We start from the raw sequence: 14913 nt of genomic DNA, 5'->3' as shown, positions 1-14913 counted from the left end.
TAGCATGTTTTGTCTCAGGTGCTGTTTGATTCAAGCTTACTTATCTACTGCTTATGTGATGCTATTTGGACATAGGATCAAGAGATTATCTACTGCTTATTACCTATGAACTTCACTCAACCTTTTTAGTTGACACTTTAGCATATTTTGTCTCAGGTGCTGTTTGATTCAAGCTTACTTATCTACTGCTTATGTGATGCTATTTGGACATAGGATCAAGAGATTATCGCATATATTACTATTGCATTTAAACATTTACTTATTTCCTTTGTAACGACATTTCATTTTCCGCTGCGCACTCTCATTAAAGTTTGATTTTATCATTTAGTATTGTTCTCGTTATTATAATATGTTGGTATATTTTGATATTAAGTCACATTTCGCCCAGGCCCTAACTGGGGGTGTGATAGATTGGTATCAGAGCATAACCAGGCTGTTATAGAGAACCAGGATTGCATTTTTATGTGTGCCTTATTTGCTAGCTAGGGTGCCTTAGCAATCTAGGAAACTATAACCTTTCCTGCCATAGACTTTAATGCACTTAGGATTGCCCTATAATCTTAACATTTATGCTTTCCTAAACTTGACTAAAAGATTCTAATCAATTCTCTTTCCTAATGATAAGATGTCAAGCTCAAGCGCTAACAAGCCCATCAAGGCAACTCACAACCCTACCACCGAAGTAGGTGTTGGACACTCTGTAACATCAAGACCTATTCGAAGTCCTTCCTACAGTCCTGCCTCACCGTCACCAAACTATAGCCCAAACACTCTTCGAAATTCACAAAGGTCTCCTCAATATTATCCAACTCTAATAATCGAGGATAAAGGAAAACGTCATGAAGAAGCTGGTCCGTCAAGGAAGAGACCCGATCTCCTTTTTATGATGGTCCTAAGTATGAAATCATGACCCTACGAAATGATACTGAAAAGAACATTGGAGGTCTGCTTCGCCATGTGGCGAGAGTGGAGCTTCGAATGGAGAAACTTATGAAAGAAAACGTCGAGCTAAGGAAGGAGTTAATGCTGCTAAGAAGCGAGGAAGAACGCAACACTCGCTGGGGGAAGCAATCACTTGCCCATCTCCAGGAGGATGTGGACTTCCGAATGAAAATGGAAAGAAGTCGAGTCGACAAACAGCTTGCTTTAAGAGAGTACAACACCAATGTCGTTAACAATCGTGTTACCAACCTTTACGACAATCTTGAGTACCTCTACGAAAAGCAAAAAGCAAAGAACGAGTGATATGAGAAGTTCATCAAAGAGTCTCTCGAATCTCAAACTGAAAAGCTGGAGAAACTTGTGAAAGATAACATGGAAAAAGTTATGAAGCAGTTTGAGGACGAGAAGAAGAAATATGATGACTACTTCAATCTTAATATTCTTTAGATATCTTTCTATTTTCCATCTATGTAAAGGCTATGCCTTAAAACTATTTCTATTTCCGAATCGTGTATTAAGGCTTATTTAATGCCTAGTTCATTAATAAAATAAAGTGTTTTGTTTATATCATGTGATATTAATACTTTATCTTATTCCTACTTGTAATTGCTCAACCCTATAATTTGTTAACTTATCCGACTTATGTTCACTTATGTAGCGACATCATGGTTCGTCCAGCTGCACCTACTGTTAACAATATTGTTTTGACTACCGAGCAATTCCAACAACTACTCACTGCCGCACAAGCCAATGCTCAAGCCAATAATATCAATCCTCAACCTAAACCTTGTTCCTACAAGGATTTTTCAAACTGTCATCCTCCATCATTTAAGGGAACTGAAGAAGCTGTCGAACTAGTTCGTTGGTTCGAGAAGATGGAATCTATTTTCCGTATTTGCAACTGTGGTGATGACGACTGAGTAAAGTATGCCACTAGCTCATTGGGTGGTAATGCTTTAACTTGGTGGACTGCTCATGCCAAGTCCATAGGAATTGATAATGCTAATGCAATTCCATGGGACGAACTCAAAAGCATGATGGTTAACAAATTCTGCCCTCGAAGTCAAGTCCAGAAGCTTGAAGCTGAGGCCTGGGAACTCAAGGTCAAGGGTACTGACATTGAGAACTATACCAATCGTTATCTGGAGCTTTCTACTCTATGTCCTAAAATGTTTCCTACTGAAGCTAGAAGAATTGAGCGGTATATTGAAGGTCTTCCCGAGGATGTTCAAGGGAATGTAATTGCTGCCGAGAAGGTTACTCTTGATGTTGTGATCCTCATGGCACAAAATCTCATGTTGGCCAAGAGAAGAAGAACGTCAGCCAATAAACAAGTTGAAACCAACGGTAATAATGGTAAGAGGAAGTTTGAGCCATCTCAAGGTTTGGCTCAGAATGATAATAAGAAGCCTGCAGATAACACAAGGTCGAATTATAAGGGTACTTATCCTTTCTGTATTCGTTGTGAGAGGCATCACCCGGGGAAGTGTACTGCTGTTTGTGTGTTATGTAAGAAAGTGGGACACGTTGCTAAGACGTGTAAAACTCCTCCGAAGGATAAGGCTATTGTTTCAGCCAAAGCTCCTCCTACCTGCTATACTTGTGGAGAGAAGGGACACGTTAGTCCGAATTATCCTAAGAAGAAGACTAAATCCCGCTACTGGAGCAAATGCTACTGCTGCGAAGGGTCGTGCGTTTGTTATTACTGCTGCTGAAGCCCGAGATGAAGATGAAGTTATCACGGGTATGTATCTTGTCAATAATTGTTATGCAACTATTTTATTCGATACTGGTGCCGATAGAAGTTACGTGTCTAGTGATTTTTGTACCCTATTTACTAAAAAACCTCAACCCTTAGAAACTAAATGATTAGTAGAAGTAGCCAATGGAAAGATCATGCAAGTCGATAAAATCTATAAAAACTGCAACTTAATCTTAGCCAATAAGAAATTTAAGATAGACCTTTTGCCGGTCGAGCTCAGAAGTTTTGACGTTGTAGTTGGAATGGATTGGTTACATCCATCACATGCTACTATCATGTGTTACGATAAAACTGCTCATGTTCCATTGGGAAATAGAGAGACTCTCATCATCCAAGGTGAAAAGAGTGGTTCCAATCTCAACATCATCTCCTGTATTAAAACTCGCAAATACCTTATGAAAGGTTATCCAGCTATTCTAGCCCACGTTAAGATGATTGAATCGAAAGAGAAGCATATTGAAGATGTACCAGTGGTTAAAGACTTTCCCGATGTATTTCCCGAAGATCTTCCTGGTCTTCCACCTCCTCGACAAGTTGAATTTCAAATTGATTTAACTCCCGGTGCTGCTCCTATTGCTAAAGCGCCGTATTGTTTAGCACCCTCTGAGATGAAGGAATTATCCAACCAGCTCCAAGAACTATTGGATAAAGTTTCATTCATCCTAGCTCGTCCCTATGGGGAGCTCCTATTCTATTTGTTAAGAAGAAAGATGGTACGTTAAGGATGTGTATTGATTATCGCGAACTTAACAAGCTTAATATCAAGAATCGTTATCCGTTGTCGCGTATCGATGATCTGTTTGATCAACTTCAAGGATCAAGCATCTATTCAAAGATTGACTTAAGGTCAGGTTATCACCAACTCAGAGTCAAGGAATCTGATATTCCTAAGACTGCTTTTCGCACTCGCTATGGACACTATGAGTTTTGTGTTATGCCTTTTGGTTTGACTAATGCTCCTGCTGTGTTCATGGATCTTATGAACCGTGTTTGCAAACCCTATCTCGATAAATTCGTCATTGTATTCATTAATGACATCTTGATCTATTCTAAGAGTGAGGAAGAACATGAGCAACATTTGTGCATGATTCTTGAACTCTTAAGAAAGGAACAACTCTATGCTAAATTTTCTAAGTGCGAGTTTTGGCTCAAAACTGTACAATTCCTTGGAAATTTTGTTGATAGAGACGGAATACATGTCGATCCAGCTAAGATTGCTGCTATTCGGAACTGGGAGATACCATAGACTGCGAAGCATATTCGCCAATTTTTGGGACTTGCCGGTTACTATCGAAGGTTCATAAAAGATTTTTCTCTCATTGCTAAACCTCTTACGAAGCTAACTCAAAAAGGGAAGAAATTTGAGTGGTCCGAAGAACAAGAATCTGCTTTCAAGATTCTGAAGGAGAAATTGACCACAGCCCCGATTCTATCTTTACCTAAAGGTACTAACGACTTTGTTGTTTACTGCGATGCTTCGAAGCAAGACTTTGGTTGTGTTCTAATGCAACGTGAAAAGGTTATTGCCTACGCATCTAGGCAGTTGAAGAAACATGAAGAGAACTATACCATACATGACCTTGAGTTAGGTGCCGTGGTATTTGCATTAAAGATATGGAGACATTATTTGTATGGTACCCATTTTACGGTGTACACTAATCATAAAAGTCTTCGACATATCTTTGATCAAAAATAGCTGAACATGAGGCAAAGCCGATGGCTCGAGTTATTGAACGATTATCACTGTGAGCTGAAATATTATCCTGGCAAGGCGAATGTAGTTGCCGATGCCCTTAGTCGGAAAGACGATGTTAAATGTGTTCGTACTCTAAACCTAAAAATCAAATCAAATCTTATCTCACGAATCTGTGAAGCTCAATTGGAAGCCATTAAACCGACACTTATCGAAGGTGAAGGACCCATTGGTTTTGAGAACCAACTTCAAGTGAAAGCTAATGGTACACGGTACTTTGGCAACAGAATTTAGGTTCCTCATTTCGGTAATCTCCGTGAACTCGTCTTGGATGAAGCACATAAGACTAGATATTCTATTCATCCCGGTTCCGGTAAAATGTATCACAATGTGAAGCAATTCTACTGGTGGCCTAACATGAAAGCCGACATTGCTACTTATGTTAGTAAGTGTCTTACTTGTTTGAAGGTCAAGGCCGAACATCAAAAGCCTTCTGGTCTGTTGACACAACCCGATATTCCGCAGTGGAAGTGGGAATGTATCACTATGGACTTTGTTACTAAGTTACCTAAGACAGCGAACGGTAACGATACTATTTGGGTCGTAGTTGATCGTCTTACTAAATCTGCACATTTCATACGATCAAGGAAATCGACAAGATGGAGAGAGTAGCACATCTTTATATTAAAGAAATCGTCTCACGTCATGGTGTTCCTATTTCGATTATTTCTGATCGCGACAGTCGATTCGTTTCCAGATTTTGGAAAACTTTACAATCTGCTCTTGGAACTCAACTCGACATGAGTACAGCCTATCATCCTCAAACTGATGGTCAAAGTGAACGAACTATTCAAACCATGGAAGATATGCTACGTGCTTGTGCAATTGATTTCGGCAAAGGATGGGATAGACATCTACCTTTGGTTGAATTTTCTTACAACAACAGTTATCACTCTAGCATTAAAGCTACACCTTTTGAAGCTTTGTATGGACGGAAGTGTAGATCCCCTCTGTGTTGGGATGAACTTGAGGACAGGCATTTAACTGGTCCTGAAATTATCCACGAAACTACCGAAATAATCTTCCAGATTAAGCAACGTTTAGAAACTGCCCGTAGCCGACAAAAGAGCTATGCTGATAGGAAACGAAAAGACATCGAATACCAAGTTGGAGATAAAGTCATGTTGAAAGTATCCCCTTGGAAAGGTGTTGTCCGTTTCGGTAAACGAAGCAAACTCAGTCCACGATATGTTGGACCTTTCACAGTCACTGAAAGAGTTGGTCCCGTGGCATACCGATTAGAACTACCAACCGAACTCAGTCAAGTACATGATGTGTTTCATGTCTCAAATCTTAAACGGTGTCTTGCTAATGACACACTCGTTATTCCTCTGGATGATGTCCGCAATAATGAGAAAATGCACTTCGTTGAAGAACCTATAGAAATCATGGAAGGAGAGGTCAAACAAACACGTAAAAGCAACATACCTATCGTTAAAGTCCGTTGGAATTCGCGTAGAGGCCCCGAATATACCTGGGAACGCAAAGACCACATGAAACGGAAATATCCCCATCTCTTCTCAACTGCTGATGCAAACGAGGAATCTACCTAAAAATTTCGGGACGAAGTTTTCAATAACGGGGAGGTACTATAACGACTCTCATTTTTTCATTCTATATTTCTCATTTTTCCATTCTATACTTTTCCTTATTAAATGCCCAACAATATAATTAAACTTAATAATTAAACTTTAATCGATAAAGGTTAAGCGTTAAGAATTATAAAATATGATAATTAACTTTGTACAAGTTAACAAAAATAATAAGTTAATAAACTTTTTTGAGTAAATATATAACTATAAAGACTTGTGTAATTAGAATAAATAAACTTGGATAATTAAGGGTTATTAAGCTAAATTAAAGTACAAGGACTTAAGTGAAAATGTTAAACCCTAACCCTAATTAGCCTAGCCGATTTTAGGGAGGGTGAAATACCCTTTTTGCCCCTCAAATTTTCGGCCCATGCATCCCTCCTAACCCCTTCTCCAAGTTAGACTTGTTCCCTAAGTAATTCCTTATAAAACCCTAATTCTAGAATAATCCTAACATTCCTATAAATAGGGACCTAGGCTAAACCATTCCATGTACTAAATCACAAACAAATCCCTCACTCAAAAATCTCTCTCATTCTCTCTTGATTTCAGCCCCAAAAACTGAAATCCACCACCACCCCATCGAAATCCTTGAGGGTTTCCAAGTAATCTTCAAGTGTTCTTCGCGTTCTTCGTGTTCTTCAAGGATCTTCAAGAAGTTCTTCAAGATTTTCAAGACTTTGATCTTCAATCTTCAAAGTGTTCATCTTATCTTTGTTAATTTTCTTGGATCTTCAAAGGTATAATATAAAACCCTAAACTATTTCCTTAATTCTTTGATCTTTGTTTTAATCTATATTCATATAAATTTATAAACATATAAACATAAGAACCAATCTAGATCTATACATGTAAGAAAAAAATATATATATAAATCTATACATATATGTATGTATGTCGACTAGGAAAAAAAAGAGGAAGGAAACTTTGATCTTTAAAAACCCTAGATACAATTAGGAGATTTGTTAGTGTTAATTAAGGAAATAAAATAAACCTATATACATATACATACAAATCGACATATACATATATATATATATATATATATGTAGAAAATAAATTTTTGTATATATATATATATATATATACACGACATCATATACATATATACACTAAAACCCTAAACCCTAATTTAAATTATACTACTTTAATCAAAACCCTAGTTTTATTAAAAACCTAATTAATTATTAAACCCTAATTCATTAAACCTAACCCTAATTAATTAATACCACTTTAATTATTAAACCCTAATCATTACTATATTAAATAAAACCCTAATTTACTAAACCCTAATTTATGAAACCCTAGGACATTAATTACTAAACCCTAGTTATTAAATACTACTTTAAATAACTAACTCTAATTAATGAAATCCTAATACTACTTATACTATTAATTAACATGTATACACTGTTACTATTACTAACACCTAAAACCTATTACTTATATTATAACACGTAAAGACATTTTGGGATATGTATTAGAGATGTATAGATCTTCGAACTTTCTGGACGAATGGCTTCTACGAAACTCTAGGCGGAAGGGTTTGGATTCCCGATTTAAAGGGTCCTATAGCTCAAGCCCCTAGACCTGAAATGGCCATTCGAAGAGAAAGGGGTGATTGGAAGCTTATCTAATACGGCAAGTATCCTAAAATGGAAAACACTCTTAAAGTAGAAACTTTTCTAATTATAGAAACTTACTAAAATAAGGAATCTACTAAAATAAGAAACTTTCTAAAAATAGAAACTTTCTAAAAGTGGAAACTTACTAGGAATATAAACTTAGTAAAACAAATTATACTTACACACTTAAACTTAAACACATACTTAAACTTAAACATGGGAAAAACACTTAACTACTCTTAAATGTCAATAGGTTGACTTTCCTGCTCACTCGTCCAACTTTCTATTCCGAGGAATAACTCTCTCTACTTACTAAGGTGAACTTCATAGACCCACTTTCTATTGTGCACAACTTACTTTACTTGGGGTGTGACACATGCTGTTTTTACTTTTTACACTTTAGACACAAGTACCAAACTGTTAAACTATGTTATACCCGGCTATGTCCGACTAAGTCCCTACAGTGATATTTTTAATTGCTGCGACATGCTTAATTATTGGGGGTAGGCCTATCGGGAGTAACGTCCCCGATACATTTGACTAGGTCTTTGTATTACTTGATAATGAAATTAAAACCGATAAGGACAGACACAACTTGTCATGGGGCAAACTTGAACGTTTAGTCTAAATATCACGCTTTGGCATGACTTTTTGATCTTGCAAGATCAACCTTACAAACTAAATCTTGTGGTCTAAAAAACGGGTCAAACTTTTGTTAAACCTATGAACTTCACTTAACCTTTTTGGTTGACACTTTAGCATGTTTTGTCTCAGGTGCTGTTTGATTCAAGTTTACTTATCTACTGATTATGTGATGCTACTTGGACATAGGATCAAGAGATTATCGCATATATTACTATTGCATTTAAACATTTACTTATTTCCTTTGTAACGACATTTCATTTTCCGCTGCGTACTCTCATTATAGTTTGATTTTATCATTTAGTATTGTTCTCGTTATTATAATATGTTGGTATATTTTGATATTAAGTCACATTTCGCCCAGGCCCTAACTGGAGGTGTGATAATATCCCTCTAAATATCATCATCATAATGAATCTTTCGGCCCATCAATATTTCGCCCCAACAGCAATACAAAAAATTGGCCTACGGCCCTAAAGAATAAATGAACGTCCCAAATGGTTTGTGATTTGTTAAATGTCTCGTGAATTAACAATTGAAAGTGGGGTTAAAGAGTTGGTATCTGTCAACCACAAGGGAGAAAAGAAAAGAAAAGGCACGCTATAATAATTGCCTGGTTCGAATCAAAACAAACGAGTGCAGCTCCAAAAGTTGAATAATTAAACAGCCCACTAGTTTCATTGCTTTAGTTTAATGGATCGGTTAAAAATATGCATTGTACCCACCGAATGTCACTACAACTTTAGTTCTAGTGGTGATATTTTAATAACACTCTATCACAATTGGGTCCCGGTTTATATCGTTGGAATTTGACATCAAATAGCAAAAGTAAAATATAGTATTAGGTAGGGTCTTGCTTTGAAATTTGTCTTCAAAAAGGCATAACAAACATCGAATTAATAATGGAAATTCGGTGGAGATTTAAATGGTTCTAGTTAATTGTTGGTTTGGAGTAGGATAGGAGCAACAAATAAGGATGCAGCAACAATTAATTTGATGGTGTTTCATCGAATACGATGATGATTGTACTCAATTGAAATAGTCGTAGGTTTTAGTGATGATATGGGTTGTCAAGGGTGGCGATGGGTGGTGATTAAAGTGGTGTTCCATAGGTGGTTTGCTACGTTTTAAACAGAATAACAAAACAGCTGTAGTAGCATTTTTATGGTGGAGTTAGGGTTCGAATAAAATAGAGAAAGAAACACTTACAGCAACCTTATGGGGTTTGTGATGGTGGATATCAATATGGTGATTTGTGGGCTGTAATCACAGCAAATAAGCAACGGTGTGACTAGCAGGAACAGTAAAATAGAAACGAGATAAAAGTGGAAGTTCAAGTGGTGATCACGATTGTGGTTGAGACAGAAGTCCATAGCAAGCTTCGTTTTTCTTTTCTTTTAATCCGAACAACAGGCAACGGAGAACGATATAATCACGGTTGTGAGTGTTTATGGATCAAAGAACCGAAGTTGTAGTAGTTGTAGATGTTTGCTCATGATGATGGTGTTTGGGTGTTCCAAAAGAAGAAAGAAAGAGAAACATAATAAACTTATGTGTAATGGATATGTATATGTATATACTTGTAATATAGTTAGATGAAGTTAGATAACGATTGATAGGAATATATAACAGAAAGTTAAATAGAAAGGGATGTGTGTGTTGACATTAGTTCACGAGCAGGAAGAAAAACGAAAAAGGGAAGAAAAAGGAAAACGAATCAGATAGAGATTTAGCATAGGATCCTGTTTTTATATATTTATTAATATTACTAATAAATAAATATAAATATATTAATAATAATACAATTAATATTAATAATAATAGTATTAATAATTTTACTAATAAGTTGCATTTATAATAATAATAATAATAATAATAATAATAATACTTATAACATTAATATAACGAATTAATATTAACATACTAATATTTTACATAGACTGAAATATTCTAATTTCTTCATATAATATATATATATACATATATATCTATAATATACCAATAATAATTATGTATAGAAATTATGTAAATATATTATGTAATAACTTACAATTATATATTGTATATTTATAGGTATTCATTTTTATCTTCGTTTACTATCAATCGGCTGACGATTGAGCGTTACAATCGTTTAATAACTCTCTTCGAAGCCATATATATATATATATATATATATATATATATATATATATATATATATATATATATATATATATATATAGGTTTACAATAAATTTTATTATATCATATATTATTTTATTTTATAAACTTAATTCTAGTAACTAAATAATATAATATTTCAAATTATAAATTTAATTAATATATATATTTATATTCTTAAATATATATGTATCTATTTACAAATAGTTGTTCGTGAATCGTCGGGAGTAGTCGAAGGTCAAATGAATATAAGAAATAGTTCAAAATTTTTGAGACTCAACATTACAGACTTTTGCTTATCATGTCGAAACCATATAAAGATTAAGTTTAAATTTGGTCGGAAATTTACGGGTCGTCATACACATAATCCACCAAAGGTGAAGGTTCCTTAGAGCTATTGATGAATGACTGTTATCTTTGTATTATGTGTCTTATTTGCTGCATCAATTACTTAGACTACTCCTAACTATGACATCGTTTCCTTTTATGATAGACTGTTATATAAGCGTCATGCCACCATTTCCTCTCATGACATATTGATTGACATATTGATGAAAGTATTAGTATCCATAAGACATTTCATAAAAAAACCAGGACCAACTATTTTATTCAATTCAAACTTACTTCTTTTTTTATGTAAATAAATATTAAATATTTTAAGAACAAACAGAATAACATTGCATTAAAATCAAATAACTAAGACATAAAATTTAAATAACATTGCATTAAAGTGTGCTAAATCCACCAATCACACGAGGCTACTGCTTCTAGAATAACTATAATAACATTACATTATACATACATATATCCTCATCTAGTGGCAACATAGAAAACTTTATTCGTTTATACACATTTGTAACCGTAATCGATTTCAAGCATGAAACACTCTAAGATATATGATACTGCATAATATTATGATACCTACCTGATAGAATATTTCAAGTATGTTGATTGTTCACGGGTTGAAGAAACATTACAGGTCAAAATACATTAGAATTAGGCCAAATGATTATACATTAGTTTAATGACAAGTTGATTACATTAGTTCCAGGCCTTCTTAAATATCATATATTGTTACATCGCTCATGTATATGGTATCCAACAAAACGTTATCTTGGCTAAGACTCTTCCTAACCATGGCACCAGGACTAATTGCCACATCAACACTTTCTCACCGAGATTAACCCGTATATAAATACTCTTAATCATGACATACTTTCTCATAAATATCGAACTCACTAAATTAATTATAATATAGTACAAATATTAAAGGTAAAGGAACAACTAATTTCTTCAATTGAGTATGTGCTGCAATATGTTTGAAAAAGATGAAATGCAAGGCGAGAAAGAAGGGCTAATTCAGGGCTAGACCTGGGCGCATTTGCTGCCAATGGAGTCCTCGAGGGCTAGAGTGAGCACGGGACCAGGGCGACATACGTTGGGAATGCTCAAATATTACCATGTTAATGTGATGACACCATGAGTCTATTTTTTATATCTATTTTTAACGACGCATTAAAAAAAAAAAAAAAAAAAAAAAACGGGGATTTTGAAATGAAATAATAAAAGATGCGATAACCAGGTATTCCAACAAGAAAAATAAACAACTTTTGGATTTAAGGCAGAAAAAAGAAAAAAAGCCTAATAAGATCGTATATATCACGATCATGGACAGAATTAACTTCAAAAACAATATCGTTTCTTAATTTTCATAGTCGCCGCGCGTTACAACCACGTTGCACACATTTTATCCTTAGCCATTTTGAAGCGCTCAATGAGTCGAATGAGTCGAATGAGTCGAACCATGAGCTTATAACCCATATATTTTTGGGCAAATGGCCCGAAAGGGTAACTTATGTTGTCAAATTTGACAATAAAGGTAACCCCCAATTTCAGTAAGCCCAAAAAGGACTCAATTTTAATTTTTGCTCGCAAAAAGTACTGCGTGTTCAAATTTTTTAAAATTGAGGTAATATCAGACGAATTTTTTTAAAAAAAATCACGAATTACTTCAAATTGAGACTTGGAACAGATTCCTAATGCTCCGAATTTCATTTTTTGTGAAGCAATTAGATCCAAAACATCACGAAAAAGGTTGAATCGGCTTTTTCATCTCGACTTGTTCAAACGACTTGTTCATCTCGATTCATTGCTTTTCGTGATGTTTTGGATCTAGTTGCTTCACAAAAAATGAAATTTGGAGCATTAGAAATCTGTTCCAAGTCTCAATTTGAAGTAATTCGCGATTTTAAAAAAAAATCGTCTGATATTACCTCAATTTTAAAAAATTTGAACACGCAATCCTTTTTGCGAGCAAAAATTAAAATTGAATCCTTTTTGGGCTTACTGAAATTGGAGGTTACCTTGATTGTCAAATTTGACAACATATGTTACCCTTTCGCCATTTGCCCTATATTTTTTGACTTTTTCTTGAAATAATAATTCAAGTTTTAGATCTCTTTTAACCATCTCCGAATTGACATATTTAAAGTGTCGTGATGTGACAACAAAATGTCTCGAGTTCGAAACTCACTAGCTAAGCATTTTTTAGATGACTAGAATGTAGAGAAAATGTCAGAACAACGTTAGTTAGGCCGTGTACCTCTTAATCAAAAACATATCCGTAATAGTTAAATGAAAATGGAGAAGATTCTCCATTTATATCTCGCTTGTGACTCACAAGCCTTTTTATATTTTTATTTTTTTTGAAAATCACTCTCACAAGCCATACTAATTGTAGTGAAACGTTAAACATGTAAACACGAAATGATCGAATATTTTAATAAATTGATGGTTCACGGGGCTAAAGAAACATTACCTGTCAAAATACAATTATTCCATTATTTAGGATTAACTTAATGACTAGTATAGTTGATTAAAAACCTGGCCTTATCATATACTCCTATCATATTACTTGAATGTATATAAAGATAAGATACAAGAGAGTTTTTTTGTATATTTCTTATCGTTCAAAATAAAAAGAAAAAATTAAGATCCTATGGAGTACGGTACAATCGGTTAACATTTTGGACAATCACTTTTCTAAGTTTAAACTGAAACTACTAAGCATCTAGTCCAGTAAACTATAAGGATTGTATTGATATTTTTATAAAAACAGGTGAAGACAACACACAAAATGAATGTAAATAGATAAACAAAAGTCGATCACTAAGGAGATGCAATATATGTGGTTCAATGTAAGGGAAGACTTGCAATCACATTTTTGAAGTTATCAATCATAGGCACCAATATAGACCGAAATCTAATTGACCACAGTATTCAGATTCCATCGAAACATAACCCCTAAAAAGGGTCGAAAACGATAACAGTATACCTAAATAGGCCACGTACATATGAGTTAAAAAAAATACTCCCATGCCCCAGGTAGCCTAGCTTAACAAGAAAAAACCTTATCCGTTTACTTCTATATTATTAGTTATACAATATTCTATTACCATTTCTATAAATACCACAGGACATTTCACATACCTAAACAACAAAATACTTAGCAACTTCTTGATTCTTTCAAGTAAGCTAATTATCACTTAACAACCCAAGTTAAGGCACTTAACATGGCTTCAGGGGCTTTCAGAACAACTGTTTTTCTTCTCACTCTTAACCTTCTTTTCTTCACTTTGGTAAGTTCAAACCCAACTAAACATGTTACCACTTGCCCTAAAGATGCTCTAAAGCTAGGTGTATGTGCCAACTTGCTTAATGACTTGATTCATGGAGTCGTTGTAGGGGACCCACCCGTCACACCTTGTTGTGCCCTCCTTGATAACCTTGTCGACCTCGAGGCAGCAGTCTGCCTTTGCACAGCCATAAAGGCTAATATATTGGGTATTCACCTAAACGTTCCACTATCCTTGAGCTTGTTGGTTAACTACTGTGGAAAGAAGGTCCCTTCCGGTTATCAATGCGCGTAACGATCTTAAATTGTTGCAAGTGTGTTTTCTTTTCATTGTTCATGTCCTTGATGACTTGATCTCTTATTTAATTTTATGTGTGTTTGGGCTAGATCTAAAAGGCTAGCCTTTTTCATTTGTACCATTGTAATATATTTCTTACCTGTTGTAATTTTAGATCCTGTCAAAATGAATGTGAGCAGGATTTATATTTATACTAGATTTAAGAGTCCGTGCGTTGCACGGCGACTCTCAATCAAACAAACTTGAAACTTATAATGGTATATCAATTAACGAAATGATAAAGACAGTATCGTATCACAAGTATAATTAAATTTGAAAATGTATGTATATAGTGTATGAGCCCGTGCATTGATGCGGGTATGTTTCGGGTGTTATATCTCGTTGTTCAGTTTTCGAGTCCCATTTGACTGATCGTGTTGTTATTATAGCATATGCTATTGCAATAATCTGAAAAGAAACAAAGGCTTCGAATGATACCATATATCTGTTGATTCAAATCAATTAC

General features: G+C 34.7%; 1 protein-coding gene across 1 annotated transcript; it reads left to right on the top strand.

The window, feature by feature from the left end:
* The first annotated feature begins 13833 nt into the window (after nt 1-13833).
* Nucleotides 13834-14644, top strand: LOC139851653 (14 kDa proline-rich protein DC2.15-like). The gene has a single exon (XM_071840750.1). It carries the CDS (start codon nt 14049-14051, stop codon nt 14403-14405), a length of 357 nt encoding a protein of 118 aa, XP_071696851.1. The 5' UTR covers nt 13834-14048; the 3' UTR covers nt 14406-14644.
* Nucleotides 14645-14913: the final 269 nt, after the last annotated feature.

The sequence above is a fragment of the Rutidosis leptorrhynchoides genome, chromosome 6 (genome assembly GCF_046630445.1).
Source record: "Rutidosis leptorrhynchoides isolate AG116_Rl617_1_P2 chromosome 6, CSIRO_AGI_Rlap_v1, whole genome shotgun sequence".
Taxonomy (NCBI): Eukaryota; Viridiplantae; Streptophyta; class Magnoliopsida; order Asterales; family Asteraceae; genus Rutidosis; species Rutidosis leptorrhynchoides.
Note: the sequence above shows the minus strand (reverse complement) of the source record. Positions and strands in the feature narration are given on the sequence as shown.